This window comes from Ovis canadensis, chromosome 3 (assembly GCF_042477335.2).
Source record: "Ovis canadensis isolate MfBH-ARS-UI-01 breed Bighorn chromosome 3, ARS-UI_OviCan_v2, whole genome shotgun sequence".
Lineage (NCBI taxonomy): Eukaryota > Metazoa > Chordata > Mammalia > Artiodactyla > Bovidae > Ovis > Ovis canadensis.
In genome coordinates this window covers 144,068,159-144,084,135 of record NC_091247.1, presented here as the reverse complement: position 1 = coordinate 144,084,135, position 15,977 = coordinate 144,068,159, and the positions used below count along the sequence as shown (strand labels likewise).

Genomic DNA, 15,977 nt, shown 5'->3' with positions numbered 1-15,977 from the left:
GATGGGAGCTAAGGTAATTTCACGTGATAGGCAACGAATTACTTCAGCCAGCCTCTAGCTTTGCTCCGCCCCCATCCCATCTCATCCTTCGTCAAAGTGGCGTGGCATTTAAACAAATGCACTCAGCTGGGAGGGTATCCCAACCCTGAGGCCCGCGTCACCAGCGCGGACGGGCGGCTGCGGAGTCTCCCAGAAAAGCTGGTATCTCCCAGAGTGGTCTGGTTCGGGCTCTCCAGTCCCGGAGGGGCGGCTAAGGAGAAGGAGCTCACTGGTTGCTACAGCTGCGATCTAAGAGGCTGCGGAAAGTTGATTGGCCGCAGGTTCGTAGCGCGGCCACGCCCACCCCTTCCGGCGGCTGCAATCAGGTCAGGGCCCCAAGGCCTGCTGGGTAGTTTAGTGGTGCGGCGCCAAAGCGGGCTGGGAAACATGGCGCCGGCTTTAGATGAAAGGAACCTAGGGGCCTGGCTAAAGCTGAGGGCGGGCTGAGCCGGGACTCTGGGTAGAATTCCTGGCTTTCCCTCCCAGTTTCGGTCCCTGGGCCGGGGTGTGGTAACCCTAAAGCGTGATCGTGCGGTCCGGCGACTAGTGGCTTCGCATTGGGAGATGAGTAGGGATGCGCATTTCGGGATGGCTTTTAGTTAACGCATTTACAGGAGTTTTCGCGGACCCTGTGGGCTCTTCTTATGCCACTGGGGACCAGGGCAGAGACTGTGGCGGGGGAAACGCGGCCAGGGCGGCGGCTTCTGTTCCGCAAAAGGCCAGCCCCCCACCATGCCTAGGTTCCCGTTTGAGGCCGGGGCTCTTTGGAGCTCGCGACCTTGAACCAGGAAGTGCGTTGCCTAGAGAAGACAGTTCTAGGTCACGCAGCCTGAGTTTTCAGCATTCCTGGCCATACTGGCCTGTTGTCATCCACGTTGAACACACCATTTTAATGACGAATCAGGCAGTTCCTTTTGGCTGGAATTCTAAATCCGTGCCAATGCCGCACCCATTTTCAGTCTTTTAATTGACTTTGTTGTTCAGTCGCCAAATCGTGAGGACTCTGCTACGCCATGGACTGTAGAACGCCAAGCTCCTCTCTCCTCCAGTATCTCCTGGAGTTTGCTCAAATTCATGTCTATTAAGTCCGTGATGGTATAACCATCTCATCCTCTGCTGCCCTCTTGTTTTGCCTTTAGTGTTTCCCAGCGTCAGGGTCTTTTCCAGTGAGTCTGCTCTCTGCAACAGGTGGCCCACAGTTTCAGCAACAGCCCTTCCAATGAATATTCAGGGTTGATCTTAATTCACTACTTATTTTTTGAGGCATAATTCTAGTATCACTTCCTCAATATAAAGATTGCCCCATTCTTGGGGATAGTTATTGGATTACCTCTTAAGGAGTGCATGCTCGGGAAGTGCTGCCCAGTTAGAAAAAGCTAAGCCTTTTGAAATGCGCAGTGAATTTGAGCAAATTAACTTTTATGGTCCTCAGTTTTGCTTCTCAAAATGGAGTTAGTACTATTAAAGGGTTTTGTGAAGTTTAAATCTGTTCAAACCTAAGTGCTTAATAGTTGTGAGTACTGTCTGTCATTCCGAAGTACTCTGGCTAAGAGCAATTGCCACTCACAGGCCTAAGATCCCCTTACTGCAGCTCATACAAACTCACCAGCCACTTGTTTGACCAGCATTGAATTAGTCTCCTACCTACTGCAGTAGCTTTAAAGAAAGTCTTGCCTGCTTCACTTTGCCTTGGTGTAGTTTTTCTTTGATAATGTAAATGTTTAGGTTCTGTGTTTATTGTTTCTTCTTGATGACAGTGGTGTCTCCTTTCTTGCTGACTAGTGTGTCTCACGTGTTCTCTGTTATCTAGATAATCACCAATTGGACTCAAAGGAATAGAGCTTTGTGGGGTGAAGGGTAGTTAGTATGTGATGTCAGGATGTGAAAAGGATTGTATCACGATATCCATTCAAGGGCATCCCAAGTGAGGTGCTTTCATCTCAAGGAAGTAGCGTCAGAAAACAAAGCCCTTTCTTTGCTATCTGTTATGAAAGGAGCGTGAGAAGGATGCATTTTGCAAAGAAAGAGAACAGCTGAGAATATTATGCCCTCTCAAGGGACACTGGGTTTCATGAAGAAGAGAAGCTAAGCCAAGGGAGGAAGGGTTGCAAGTTAAGAAATCCATCTGCAGTGGTGGAGGTAAGTGTGGAGATTTAATGTATAGGGAATGAAGTGGACCCATTTACCATAAGGAAGAAGGTGGAATAGTACTGAATTGGAATGAAATGAAGGATGGTTGAGAAAAATAGGCAGCAGGGAGAGGGGAGTTGTTTAGGAGTATGAGTAAAAGGGAAGGAAACTGGCAGTCTGAGAAGCTTGGTAGAGGTACTCACTATTGGGTTGGCCAAAATGTTCACTCAGGTCTTTCCATTATGGAAAAACCTGAACAAACATTTTGGCCAAACCGATACTTGAATCTGAAGCAAAATATCAAATAGTCATGTACTTAAGAAAACTAAAGGACTGAGGAAGAAGAGATTTGACACCTGGCCTCTCCTACTTGCCCTTCCCTAACACACAGCAGCGTAAACATAACACCAAACGCAGCTGCATATTCCCCCTCATGGGCTAGTGGAGGCAAACAAGATAAAGTTTAGGCTGATGATGCCTAGCTTTTCTTTTTCTTCTTTTCTCTAACTTCTTTGGTGTCAACTGCTCCGTAATAACCTTTTTCTTTTTCCTTCCTCTACTGTTTTTCATATAGAAGCAGACTGGATGAGGGCAGATTCAGGAAGTGAGAATGAAGTGTGAGAAAGAAAAACAGATTAAGCTGAAAGAAAACGTTTACTCCTAAATGCCTAGGCAGAACTCAGGCTGGGAAGAGCATATAAAAGTGCTATGCAAAGAAAATGAAATGGAATTAAGTGTGCTTATGTGTTATAGATCCTGTTGTGAGAACTTAGAAGAAAATTACTCAGGAAGGTCTCCAAGTCTCCTGAAAAAGGTCCAAGAGAACACAGTGTTTAAAGGTACATCAGATAGATGAGCATTAAATATCAATAGGATCTTCCAGGCCTGATGCTGGTGCAGAGAAACCTATGAATGCTTTTTCCTGGAGCCTCTCAGCACAGGAAAGTTATCCCCTCTCAGGACTGGAGGAGGAAGCTGCCCCTCCAGGCATCTTCCCACTAGACAGACTCTGCCTGGGAAAGGCTGCTCCTCCCAAGGGCCCTCACCATGGCCCCCTTCATTTCTTTGTTTTGGAAACTGTAGATGACGGGGTTGCACATGGGGGTGATGATGGTGTAGAGGAGGGAGAAAGGCTTGTCTTTGTCAGGACCGTGTGTGCTGCGGGGGTTCAGGTAAGAGAACATGGCTGAGGTGTAGAAAAAGATGACCACGGTCAGATGGGAGGCACAAGTAGAGAAGGTCTTGCCTCGACCAGAGGAGGAGTTCCTGCCCAGGATGGAGGCCAGGATGCGGGCATAGGAGATGACAATGAGCACCATGGGGCTGAGCAGCACCACAATGGCATCGGCAAAGATGACTTTCAGACTAAACTGGGGGTCTCCACAGGAGAGAGCAATCACTATGGGGGCCTCACAGAAGAAGTTTTCTATGTGGTTGTCTCTGCAGAAGGGATTCTGGAATGACATATACTCAAGCAAGATGCCATTGATCAACCCAAAGGACCAGGCTGTACTCACCAGGCTCACACAGACCTGCCGGCTCATGATCTGGGCATAGCTAAGTGGGTGGCAGATAGCAACATAATGGTCATAGGCCATGAAAGCCAAGAGGATGCACTCAGCCACACCCACACAGAAGACCAAGTACATCTGGGTCATGCAAGCGACAAAGGAGACAATATGGTTCTTCACTGTCAGGTGGATCAGCATGTGTGGGATGGTGGTGGTGATGAAGCAGACATCCAGGAAGGACAGGTGGCCAAGAAAGAAGTACATGGGGCTGTTGAGCCTGGGGTCTGTCCAGGTGATGAAGATGATGAGGTCATTCATGGCCATGGCAAGGCTGTAGAGGGCTAGGAAGAGGGCAAAGAGCAATGCCCGAGTGGGTGGGGAGCTCTGCTCAAAGCCCACGAGGATAAACTCAGTCACGGTGCTGCCATTCCTTAGGTCCACTGGTGTGGATCCACTTGAGGAGGAGGAGGGACAGAGAAAGCACAAGAGAGACAGCTGTAGAGTAATGCAAGGTACTCACTTGAGTATAGAAACCCACCTAATATTAGTGGATGTAATATAAAAGATGAATGAGTGGTGGTAAATGTTTTGTAACTTAAGTAAACATTATGTAATTGGCAATGTTATAGGGCAGTGAAAATTCCAGGGTCACCGTAGTCGCCTCCATGGAATCATAATATCAAAAATTAAGGCAGGGGTGGTTATACTTTATTCTAATTTACTCAGGCTCAAGTCATGTATCTGTTCCAATATCTTTGATGTGGAAGGGTTAGCGTTTAATCAAATTGAGGTGAAAAAACAAGATAGTTTTCTAGAACCCATGCCAAACAGAGGAGTGGAGTATTTCAGAGGAGGGGATGGTAGCTGTTAGTTCATAGATCATATTGAAGATGCACTTGAGAGACATTTGAAGATGTATTTTTCTAGGAAAGGAAAAAGCTCAAGTATACTTTCTATTTAAAACAATGAATGGGTTGAATTTTTAGAGAAAATAAAAATATGCCAACTCTCAGGATTATCCCTTAGATGAGAATGATTAGCATAACTTGAAACATCATACTCAGCTCTTCCCAATCATCCTACTTCTTTCCAGTCTCAGGTTCCTGGTGGTTGCTGCTGTTGCGTTAACCACCCATGCCAGGCATGCTGGAGATGGGCCTGGTAGTGAGCTCTGGCATGCTTCCTAATAGGAGACAGTTTTCCTGCTGGGGTGGGAATTTAGGGCAATACATAACTGGGTAAAAGGATCCAACCGTCCCCCTGAAAACAGGGAAGTTCTGAGCAGGGCACAAATTCAATCGTTTTGGATAGATGTTCAGACAACTTCAAGCTGTCCCTTTACTAATAGAGAGTAAATCTTGTTCTTTTCTCTGTTATCAGAGAACGAACATCCAGAATTCTCATGCTCTATTCTCACTGCGATTTTTAGGAAGTCATTATGTTCATATTAAATATCTCCTACTTTTCATCCTGTTTTGGAGTTAGGATACATCAGACAGATCTTTCACTTTCAGATTTTTATGGACAGTGTATTTGTTCTCAACATTCAGTTCTGCCAGTCACTCTTCTTCATTTTCTCTTCTTCCATTCCCTTTTATACACTCTCTCAATTTCTCCCCTCTTTTTGTCTTTCCCATGGTTTTCCACTTATTCCATTTCTCATTCTGTTCTTCTTCCTCTCCCTTTCTCATCTCTGGTGGTGGGTATCTGTCATTGAGCTACCTGCGGTTGAACTTCTCTCTGCTCTCCATGTCTTCTTTCAGGTACCTAACTTAATTTTAAAACATACCTATGCCATTACTGCCACTTCTTTCTTGGAATCCCTGTAGGTGTTTCCTGACAGGTCCAGGCAGTGTTTGGGCAGTAGGCCATTCCCATTATAGCTGCTTTGAATGATCCCCTAGAAATTCCTCTCTTGGGGGCCCAGAATGAGTAGGGAGGGGCATAAAGAATTGTTTAATCCAAGAAGTAGCTTTAAATCCTGGGCATAGTGGACTTGTTGAAACTAAGGTCAGAGTCTGGGCAAGTGAAGTAAGTGAGCTACACTTCAGACAAGAAGAAACTGAAATTCAGCCTATGGAATCATTATGATTTGCAGGAGTACAAATGTTTATTTGTGGCTTGTTCGTTAGAATATTCTGTGATACCTGGTGTCTTGTTAACTACAAGAATTAGTCAGGAGTTAACCAATCAAACATTTGTATAAGTAAATGTGACAATAATATCTTGAATATCACATCCTACCTCATTCTGTTGCTCGGCTGGTAATGACGTTTGTCATTGAATTACTGTGACAAATAACAGAGAAACTCATGGTGTTTGAAGAATTTGTCCAGAGAGAATGGTCTGACCTGGTGGGCCACTCTGGAAGATAAGTTTTGTATGATGGCCTTGTTAGTTCTCTGTCATCTATACCATGGGTGATTAATGTTTATTTAAATAATATCCTTAAGTTATGTAGGCTTCCCAGGTGGGGCTAGTGGTAAAGAACCTACCTGACAATTCAGGGGACAAAAGAGACGCAGGTTTGATCCCTGGGTTGGGAAGATCCCTGGAGGAGGGTATGGCAACTTACTCCAGTATTCTTCCCTGGTGAATCCCATGGACAGAGGAGCCTGGAAGGCTACAGTCCATAGGGTTGCAAAGAGTTAGACACGACTGAAGCGACTTAGCATGCAGGCACTAAGTTATGTGTGTACTGCACTTTATAGAATAGGTGAGAAACTTTACATTTCATGTATTCCACTTATTAGTAAGCCTATATTGTTCTCACTTTTTTATAGTGTTTATTTTTACTTTCTTAAGGTTTTTAATTTTGTCTGTGATAACTAACTGAATTCTAGCACCTTGATTTGAAATCACATTTTTTTTTATAACTATTAACAGTTGAAGAAATACCAGCAGGAAAATAAAGCTAAATTCTCCTTTAGCTTCAAATAAGCTCATATTATTCTATAACATAAAAGATGTCCTTGCAAATATTATTTCTAGCAAAGAATTTTCTAAGACTGGACATCAGAAATTGTTGCTATGTGCTATAAAGGTAATCTTGAACCTCTAAAATGTAATTTTGATTGGTAAGTCTTAATTATGGCCATGGTAATATATAGATCAGTATCTCTTTGTTTTCTAAAACATACACATACTTGTGAGATTTCCTTGTTAGACCAGAAGAGGATCATGGGATTTTCTTTTGCCAAGTGTGTAGAGATTAAATAACCACTCATAATTCCTTGGGTTTCTTATGTAAAGACTGGAGGTCTGTAATCTCATTTAAATTACACTAGTTTATCAAATAGTTTACACCCACCATCACATTTAAACCTCAAGTTTATTATTGTAATTTAATGATGTGATTTAATCTCATTGAAGAACCTACATCAGAGGAGCAGCCACATGAAGGTAGAAATGGGATTGTCTTAATACACCACTATCCCTGGTTAAACAAAGACTTAATGGGGCAAGAGAGTGCATAGTTAGGGGTGTGTGAGGAATAACAGCTTCCATATTGCTGATGTTTCCTTCCACATGAATGAAACTATCGTAGCAACATACCCCTGACCCTTCCCTCTTCCTTCATTCACACCATCTCATGGAGGGGAGATGGAGTGGTTATCTGATTTTAGAAGGAAAGCCAAGCACATGCGTCTGTCTCTTTCCTCTAGACTTCCCCTTTGGAGTAAGTAACCTTCTTAAGGGCAGGTTCCACCTCTGTTTGGGGAGGCAGTGTTGTAGCTGCCAGCACAAGGAAATAAGTCTGTCTAACTGTGTTTCTGCATTAGTAAGTCCAATTGCTCAAATTTCTATATTGGTATTAATAAAGTTGATATTTTACCCCCCATATTCAGGTGCTACCTTATTTCTCAATTGATTAAGAAGTAAAGGAGGGAGTAGTGTTACTTATTGGACCCCATCAAAGTCCAGTTATTAGTAATATTATCACATACATGGAAATAAAATTTTAAGCAAAGAAGTGTGATAGAGCTGTTATAACAAAAAGAAAGTGAGCCGCAGTGGTGTTTGACAAATCCTGAGAGAGTGAGGAATTCTGCTGACAAACACACATGTTGAATTCTCAAAGAACAGTGCTGGTGAATTGAGAGATGTCTATATTCCATGACCACAGGAGCACAGTGAACAAAATGTGCTACTGTAGACTAGACTGGTGGGAAAATGTCTCATTATAGAGTAAGACTCTGATTCCTGTCATTTTTACAGAGGGGCCAGGACACTTTTGAATAATTCAACAATTAAGCCAGTATGTTTCTGTTGCCTTCCTATCATTTTATAACTACAGGAAAGAAAATATAATAGAGCATTGTATTGCTTATTTATTCTGTAGAGTATGTTTGTTTTAGGGATGAGGTTGGTTCACTCATGTTGTAAAGGAATTCACCAGCCTTGTTTAAAATCATGTTAAGTTCTTCTCTTAGAAAGCTTCAGCCTCTGTTTTTTGCAGGTTTGCTTTAAATAAAATGTCTCTCTAGTAATTTCAGATCTTAGACAGCTTGAAGCCTGGTCCTTCTTCTGCATACTATAGTTCTTTGATTTTTAGATTACTCATTTTGTGACCTTCAGTTCAGTTCAGTTGCTCAGTCGTGTCCGACTCTGCAACCCCATGAATTGCAGCATGCCAGGCCTCCCTGTCCATCACCAACTTCTGGAGTTCACCCAAACTCATGTCCATCGAGTCAGTGATGCCATCCAGCCATCTCATCCTCTGTTGTCCCCTTCTCCTCCTGCCCCCAATCCCTCCCAGCATCAGAGTCTTTTCCAATGAGTCAACTCTTCGCATGAGGTGGCCAAAGTACTAGAGTTTCAGCTTTAGCATCATTCCTTCCAAAGAACACCCAGGGCTGATCTCCTTTAGAATGGACTGGCTGGATCTCCTTGCAGTCCAAGGGACTCTCAAGAGTCTTCTCCAACACCAGTGTTCAAAGGCATCAATTCTTTGGCGCTCTGTTTTCTTCTCAGTCCAACTCTCACATCCATACATGACCACTGGAAAAACCATAGCCTTGACTAGACGGACCTTTGTTGGCAAAGTAATGTCTCTGCTTTTGAACATGCTATCTAGGTTGGTCATAACTTTCCTTCCAAGGAGTAAGCATCTTTTAATTTCATGGCTGCAATCACCATCTGCTGTGATTTAGGTCCCCCCCCCCCAAATAAAGTCTGACACTGTTTCCACTGTTTCCCCATCTATTTGCCATGAAGTGATGGGACCAGATGCCATGATCTTAGTTTTCTGAATGTTGAGCTTTAAGCCAACTTTTTCACTCTCCGCTTTCACTTTCATCAAGAGGCTTTTTAGTTCCTCTTCACTTGCTGCCATAAGGGTGACCTTAAAGCAGAAAAATGTCTTCTAGGCGAAAACTGTTTAGGTAAATATATTCATACTTGGGTTCATGGACCCAGGGGAATCAGTAGATGTTTCAGAATGTCCATGCATCTCTGAAATGTTATAGGAAATAGTGTGTGTGTCAGAGCTATTTCCTTGGAAAGTCCACAGTTTAATCAAAAGCAACTGGAACTCACAAAGGGTGGAAACTTGTGATTTAGAGATTTCAAGTCACTAAAGTCCTGTAGACTTGTCTTCTTTAAGCTGAATATGAACATACTCTTTTATCTTGCAGAATTGTTTCCTCAAAAGTGTCTCCTATGGAGAGTGGGTGAGTGATTGTTGAGCACCCAATTCCACTGCCAGTGACCTTTTGAGATTATAGCTACCCCCAAGATAGCTCAAAGAAGTCCAGGCAGTTCATATTATCTGGGGTTTTGGCTCCCAACTCTGTTGAGGAATGCTAGGTCTCATGTTTGAGGTGGACTACTTGGTAAGTTTTTTTTTTTTTTTTTTCTTGGGCTACTCAGTAGCTTAAAGCCTACAAAACCCTCAATGCCTAAAGTAGCCAAGAAGCCTCCTTGTTGATTTTCTCCAGGTCTATACTCCAGTCTTTCCATCACGATGAAAAGGAGAATAAACTGACCCAAGAGCACAGAGAACTGAGTTGGGATGGGAAGAGAGTGCAATAAATAACTAAATAGCAGCAGCAACAGCAGCAATATTAATGACATAGGTTTGAAAGATGACATTCTGAATCACCAGGGAGGCAGTGCCTCTGGCCATATGAGTAACCAGAACTTACCCTGAGGGAATACTAACATTTTTTTTTATCGTGAGTGGAATTGGCAGGAGGTGGTGAAGGGGAAAAAAAAACCCCAACAACACTAAAAGGGAGCTTCAAGGCACTTAAGGAGGTCCATCCTGGGGAATACTGCTATGGTGAAGTGAACTGAAGTGAAAGTGGCTCAGTCGTGTCTGACTCTTTGCGACCCATGGATTCTAGGCCAGAATACTGGAGTGGGTAGCCTTTCCCTTTTCCAGGGGATCTTCCCAACCCAGGGATTGAACCTAGGTCTCCCACATTGCAGGTGGATTCTTTACCAACTGAGCCACAAAGGAAGCCCAAGAATAGTGGAGTGGGTAGCCTATCTCTTCTCCAGGGGATCTTCCCAACCCAGGAATTGAACTGGGGTCTCCTGCATTGCAGGTGGATTCTTTACCAACTGAGCTATCAGGGAAGCCCATTGCTATGGTAGGCAGTGGCTTTCAATTTCTTTCAAGGTCAGGAAAACCAGAAATGGTAGCTAGAGGAAATTCCTGTCTCACAAGGGCATTTAAGCTATTGTTCTGCATTTAAGAGTTTTGAGAATTTTTCAGTGGAAGTCTGGTTTAGATTTGGTCTAGTGAAAGATAAAGAATAGAGAGAAGTCTGCACAGTTATCAGTGCCCCAGGAGCATCCATGGCTCTTTGTCTTAATCTCCTCCTTAGTTAACAATATTAACTGAACCCCATGGTTCAGAAACCATGAAGTCACTTTCCATCCCCTTTCTAATCTCCATATTATATTGCCATTTTCATGCCGTGTGCTCAGTCATGTCTGAGTCATTGTGGGTCCGCTATCCATGGAATTTTCCAGGCAAGAATACTGGAGTGGTTTGCCATTTCCTCCTCCAAGGGATCTTCCCTGGCCCAGGGATTTAACCTGCATCTCCTTTGTCTCCTTCACTTGTAGGTGGATTCTTTACCTGCGGAGCAATTAAATACTGTTATCTTCCCCTGCTCCCCTATAGAACACTCTACAGTCCAGCTACAACTTTTGTTTCCCAAATACACTGTCATTTCCTAAGCCTCCAAGACTCTACTAGTGCTCTTTTTGGAATTCAGTCTTCATATATATTTCTCCATTTGACAAACTGCTCCGACAAGACCAGTCTCAACTCTTGCAGCCATAGTGAAGTCTTCAGTAACTCTTCCCACATCAGCCTATTTGAAATTGCATTTGTTCCTGAACTCCGTAACTCCAGAGATTTTACATCCTTGTTTTCTGGGATACTGCCTAACAATTGTTGTTCAATATATGTATGTTGAAGGAATCATAGAATAAATGATCATCTGAGTTCCAACTTTCTACATTATTCAATGCTGTCCATGACAAAACTTTAAAAATCAATTCCTACAAACCTGTTTTCTCATCTGTAAAATGAAGAAAACTATATTTGTCTGTGTAGTTGTGACGATTAGGAGAAAATTATTCAATCAAAAATATATAATTTATATAAAAATATACACATAAACCATATAGAATATCTGCAATATGAAAGTGCTCAACAAATTTTAATTTACTGTTTCCTTTTGCAGGTCACTACATAAATGAAAAATATTAATTAGGACATTTATATTTTTAAGTGTCTGTAATCCTCATGTTGGATCATCAAAAAAGTGAGAGAGTTCCAGAAAAATATCTACTTCTGCTTTACTGACTATGCCAAAGACTGACTGTGTGGATCACAACAAACTGTGGAAAATTCTTAAAGAAATGGGAATACCAGACCACCTGACCTACCTCCTGGGACCTCTATATGCAGGTCAAGAAGCAACAGTTAGAACTGGACATGGAACAACAGACTTTCCAAATTGGAAAAGGAGTACATCAAGGCTGTATATTGTCACCCTGCTTATTTAACTTATATGCAGAGCACATCATGACAAATGCTGGACTGGAAGAAGCACAAGCTGGAATCAAGATTGCCGGGAGAAATCTCAATAACCTCAGATATGCAGATGACACCACGCTTATGGCAGAAAGTGAAGAGGAACTAAAGAGCCTCTTGATGAAAGTGAAAGAGGAGAGTGAGAAAGTTGGCTTAAAACTCAACATTCAGAAAACGAAGATCATGGCATCTGGTCCCATCACTTCATGACAAATAGATGGGGAAACAATGGAAACAGTGACAGACTTTATTTTCTTGGGCTCCAAAATCACAGCAGATGGTGACTGCAGCCATGAAATTAAAAGACGCTTACTCCTTGGAAGAAAAGTTATGACCAACCTAAACAGCATATTAAAAAGCAGAGACATTACTCTGTCAACAAAGGTCTGTCTAGTCAAAGCTATGGTTTTTCTAGTAGTCATGTGTGGATGTGGGAGTTGGACTATAAAGAAAGCTGAGTGGCAAAGAATTGATGCTTTTGAACACTGGTGTTGGAGAAGACTCTTGAGAGTCCCTTGGACTGCAGAGAGATCCAACCAGTCCGTCCTAAAGGAAATCAGTCCTGAATATTCATTGGAAGGATTGATGCTGAGCTAAAACTCAAATACTTTGGCCACCTGATGTGAAGAACTGACTCATTTGAAAAGACCCTGATGCTGGGAAAGATTGAAGGTGGGAGGAGAAGGGGATGACAGAGGATGAGATGGTTGGATTGCATCACCGACTCAATGGACATGAGTTTGAGTAAACTCCGGGAGTTGGTGATGGACAGGGAGGCCTGGCCTGCTGCTGTCCATGGGGTCGCAAAGAGTTGGACACGACTGAGTGACTGAACAACAATCCTCAAAGTTCCTGAAATCTTTTAAAAATGGAATCTGCATATTAAAAATATATTTTTTAAGCACTGTTAAGTTCTGGTAGCGTATACAGTACAGTTAAGGACAGGCATATTTTATAAATTAAATATAATATCATATGGTTAAGAGTGCTAATCAAGCTTCAATAAAATACTGGGGGATCTAAAGAGTAATGAAATCATAAAATACTCAGGAAAGTGTGAATAAAAAGGAAAATAGCAGATGCAATATTTGCTAACAACTGACAAACTAAAGAAGGTTGTTCTTGGAGAAAGGCATCCTTGGTAAGAAAAGATAGTCACTATAATTGAGAACCTGAGAACCCGAGTTAACCCTCAAATGGTTCACATCAGGTATAATGCTGAAATTACATCTAAACTTGAGGAGACCTTAAGAGGTGGAAAATAGCCATAAAAAGATGTTCTTTTAGTAAACTGAATTGTTAGTGGATATGTCATTTTGTGATAAAAGGCAGTTTCTCTTCAGTCTTTATTAGGAAAGATGGAAATTCCTGCTCCCAATTTGATAAAGTGTGAATAAGTTGGAGGTAACCATTCCATGATGGCCAATACACGATAATTTAGAAATCAATTATATACAATAAAAAGTGTAAACTAATCGGGGCTTATTTGAAGATCGAGTGAAGATTTCCCTTGCTTCTCAAGGCTGGAAACTAAAAGCCAGCTTTTAGGATTTATAAGGCTTGTATTCCCTCTTCCATCTCTGAAAATTCTCCTAATCAAATAAGATTAGATCAAAGGCAGCCTGCAGGAAGAAGGCAAAGGCATCCACCCTCCTAATTCCAGATCAGAGAATATGTAGTTCACCCTAAAGTGGCCAATCAATTTCTCTTTGTTAACTAAGAATGAGAGAACATATACTGTTTTACTGAACAGTAAAACTAACAGAATTTAGAAATCAGATTAAAAGATGCAATAGAGGGCCATTCATCATTCAAAAATATAGACAGGATGACAAGCCCCAGAAATCCATGAGGGATGAGTCCTGAATTGTGTTGTTATTGTTTGGTTGCTCAGTCATGTCTGACTCTTTTGAGACCCCGTGGACTGTAGCCTGCCAGGCTCCTCTGCCCATGGGCGGAATTAGCCCTGTTAAAATAGAAGGGCAACCAGGGTTTACAGAGATCCTTGTTAGTGAGACTGCCGTCATCCACAATTGGCGATCAGAGGGAATGCGCAATTAGGGGTTGTTTGGAAGAATTTGTTGCCTACCGGTACAGGGAGAGAACAAAATAATACTCAGTTGGGTGGTGTCTCACTGCAGGAATGTCAGAGGGAGAGGAAACTACAGTGGGTCTGTTCACTAGGTACAGAAAGAAGAGAAACTGGAAAGGCCTTGTAAGAGCAGAGCCCCTCTTCTGCAGGTCTCCTTGACCCTGCATTCTATTGCACTAACCTGTCATTAGAAAGACAGGCCAGGCCCTTACTAAGTCCTTAACTGGTCAGAAAAGAAGAACTGTTTTCCCTGCTGGTTTCACATATTATTAGGAATGCCCTGGAATTATGGCATTTTTAAAGATTTTAAAATAGGAGGTGTAATTCTGGAACTCCATGGTTTTCACTGACACATCTACATGAACTTTGAGGAATTTAGGAATCACATTGGGAGACAATAGGAAATAAATTTTTGCCATTATCTAATAAAGTTGTGTAGGGAAAAGCATATGGATCCAGACATAAGCATATGGATCGAGGTATTCTGAGGGCAGATGTAAATAACTTTTAAGGAAGGACAACTAGTCTTTAGTGTGAGTCCTGGAGGTCTCTGCTGGTAACTCTGTTACAATTTAGCCACCCATCCCAATGTCTTACAGATTTACTTAGAAGTGTTTCTATAGGCTTACCTGTTTTCCCCCTCTTTTCTATTTTAAGTTTCTTCCCATTTCCCTTTTCTTAAGCAAGATGGACACTGAATAGTCTTTTTGCTCCTCAGAGGGCCTTGCCAATAACTGGCTTGCCACAGAGATCCAACTGAGTTAAATTGCAGAAATATTCTAAATTCTCTTGACTGTCTCAGTCTTCTGCTTTATTTTTGCTTCATCCTTCTCCTTGATACTGGATCCACTTCAATATTTCTATATCTTTCTAAAATAGGATCTCTGAAGTACCTGGATCCCTTAGTGATGGTCTGGCCTGGACCAATGTTATAAATGTGCTGTGGCTGGGCATTTCAGATGCCTGTGATGACCCAGATCCCTGTGATATCAAAAGATCAGTTTAGGTCACAAACTCTATTAGAAGACCATTCGTGTTGATCTGCACTAATGAGAGTCACCATAAATCATGGAAATACTGACAATAACCTTCATTTCACTTTATAGCTGAGGTTGTAACTCCAGATAGTGCCCGGATCTTCTGAGACTTGATCTCCCTCCATCATCCCTAATCGTTCTCCAGCTGAGTCCTAAAGTGAATTCACCATTCCATTACAAGCTATAATGAAACCACCCTAGACTCGTTGCTTCCTTCCTTCAGTACAGAGACTTAAAGAGTAAAACAACTAGACAATCAAGGAAAAGAGACAGGAAATTATACATAAAGCATCCATAATGATATTTCTCTGAACATTCAGGGACTGTGTATAAGTCTAAAGGCAAATGAATATGAAACTGGAAGGAGAACTTAAAAATCAAGGAGAATTATTGAACATCAGTGGATTAGACAACTTTAGCTATTCTATGTCATTAAGCTGTTTTGCTACTTAAAGTGTGTGAAGAAAAAATTTGCAGAGACTAATTAGCTTTGAGAAGAGAGTAAAGAGGAAGAAAAAGTGAGAGATAATGAGACAGAGAGAGTAAGCAAGGGGGAGAGCAAGATATGTACCAACAGAGTAGGAGAGAGTAAAGTTGAAACCCAGAGAGATTCTTAGACTAAGAAATAAAATGATTTTAAGAGGTGAACAGTTACATATTTAGAGATGAAAAAACGTTGCCTGGAGCCTTCCTTGGTGGCTCAGTGGTAAAGAATCCACCTGCCAATGCAGGAGACACAGGCTCAATCCCTGGTTCGGGAAGATCTCACATGCCGCAGAGCAACTAAGCCCGTGTGCTTTCATTATTGAGCTTGTGCCCTAGAGCTGCAACTACTGAGCCCCATGCCCCAGCTATTGAACCCTGCATTCCCTAGAGCCTTCACTCGGCAACTAGAGAAGCCACCATAATGAGAAACTCGCTTATCACCACTGGAGAAAATCCCACGCCGCAACAGACCCAGCACAGCCAAAAATAAATAAATAAATTCATAAACAGGAAGCAAAACAAGAAACCTTGCCTGGAACCTAATCTCATCACTTTATAGGGAGGCAGGGAGGCACAGGGTAAAGCAAAGGGTCTTTAGAGGCAGGCATATCAGAAATTCAGACTTG

General features: G+C 42.2%; 1 protein-coding gene and 1 long non-coding RNA gene across 2 annotated transcripts; one reads left to right on the top strand and one right to left on the bottom strand.

Moving 5' to 3' along the window:
• The first annotated feature begins 386 nt into the window (after positions 1-386).
• LOC138435810 (uncharacterized) lies at positions 387-12,640 on the top strand. The gene is made up of 2 exons (XR_011255242.1): positions 387-2,178; positions 11,384-12,640. It is a non-coding gene; the product is annotated as an uncharacterized lncRNA (long non-coding RNA).
• On the bottom strand, positions 3,168-5,431 carry LOC138435192 (olfactory receptor 10AD1-like). The gene is made up of 2 exons (XM_069579557.1): positions 5,403-5,431; positions 3,168-4,134 (listed from the first exon to the last, which is right to left on the bottom strand). The coding sequence occupies exons 1-2, from the start codon at positions 5,429-5,431 to the stop codon at positions 3,168-3,170; spliced, it is 996 nt and encodes a 331-aa protein (XP_069435658.1).
• Positions 12,641-15,977: the final 3,337 nt, after the last annotated feature.

What these genes read in the sequence shown, in the direction of transcription:
- LOC138435192 (XM_069579557.1), bottom strand. Translation starts at nt 5,431, where the DNA reads ATGGAGAGCAGAGAGAAGTTCAACCGCAG. An exon ending in AGAGAGAAGTTCAACCGCAG is followed by an intron (nt 4,135 to 5,402) that starts GTAGCTCAATGA and finishes CTCCTCCTCAAG; the next exon opens with TGGATCCACACCAGTGGACC.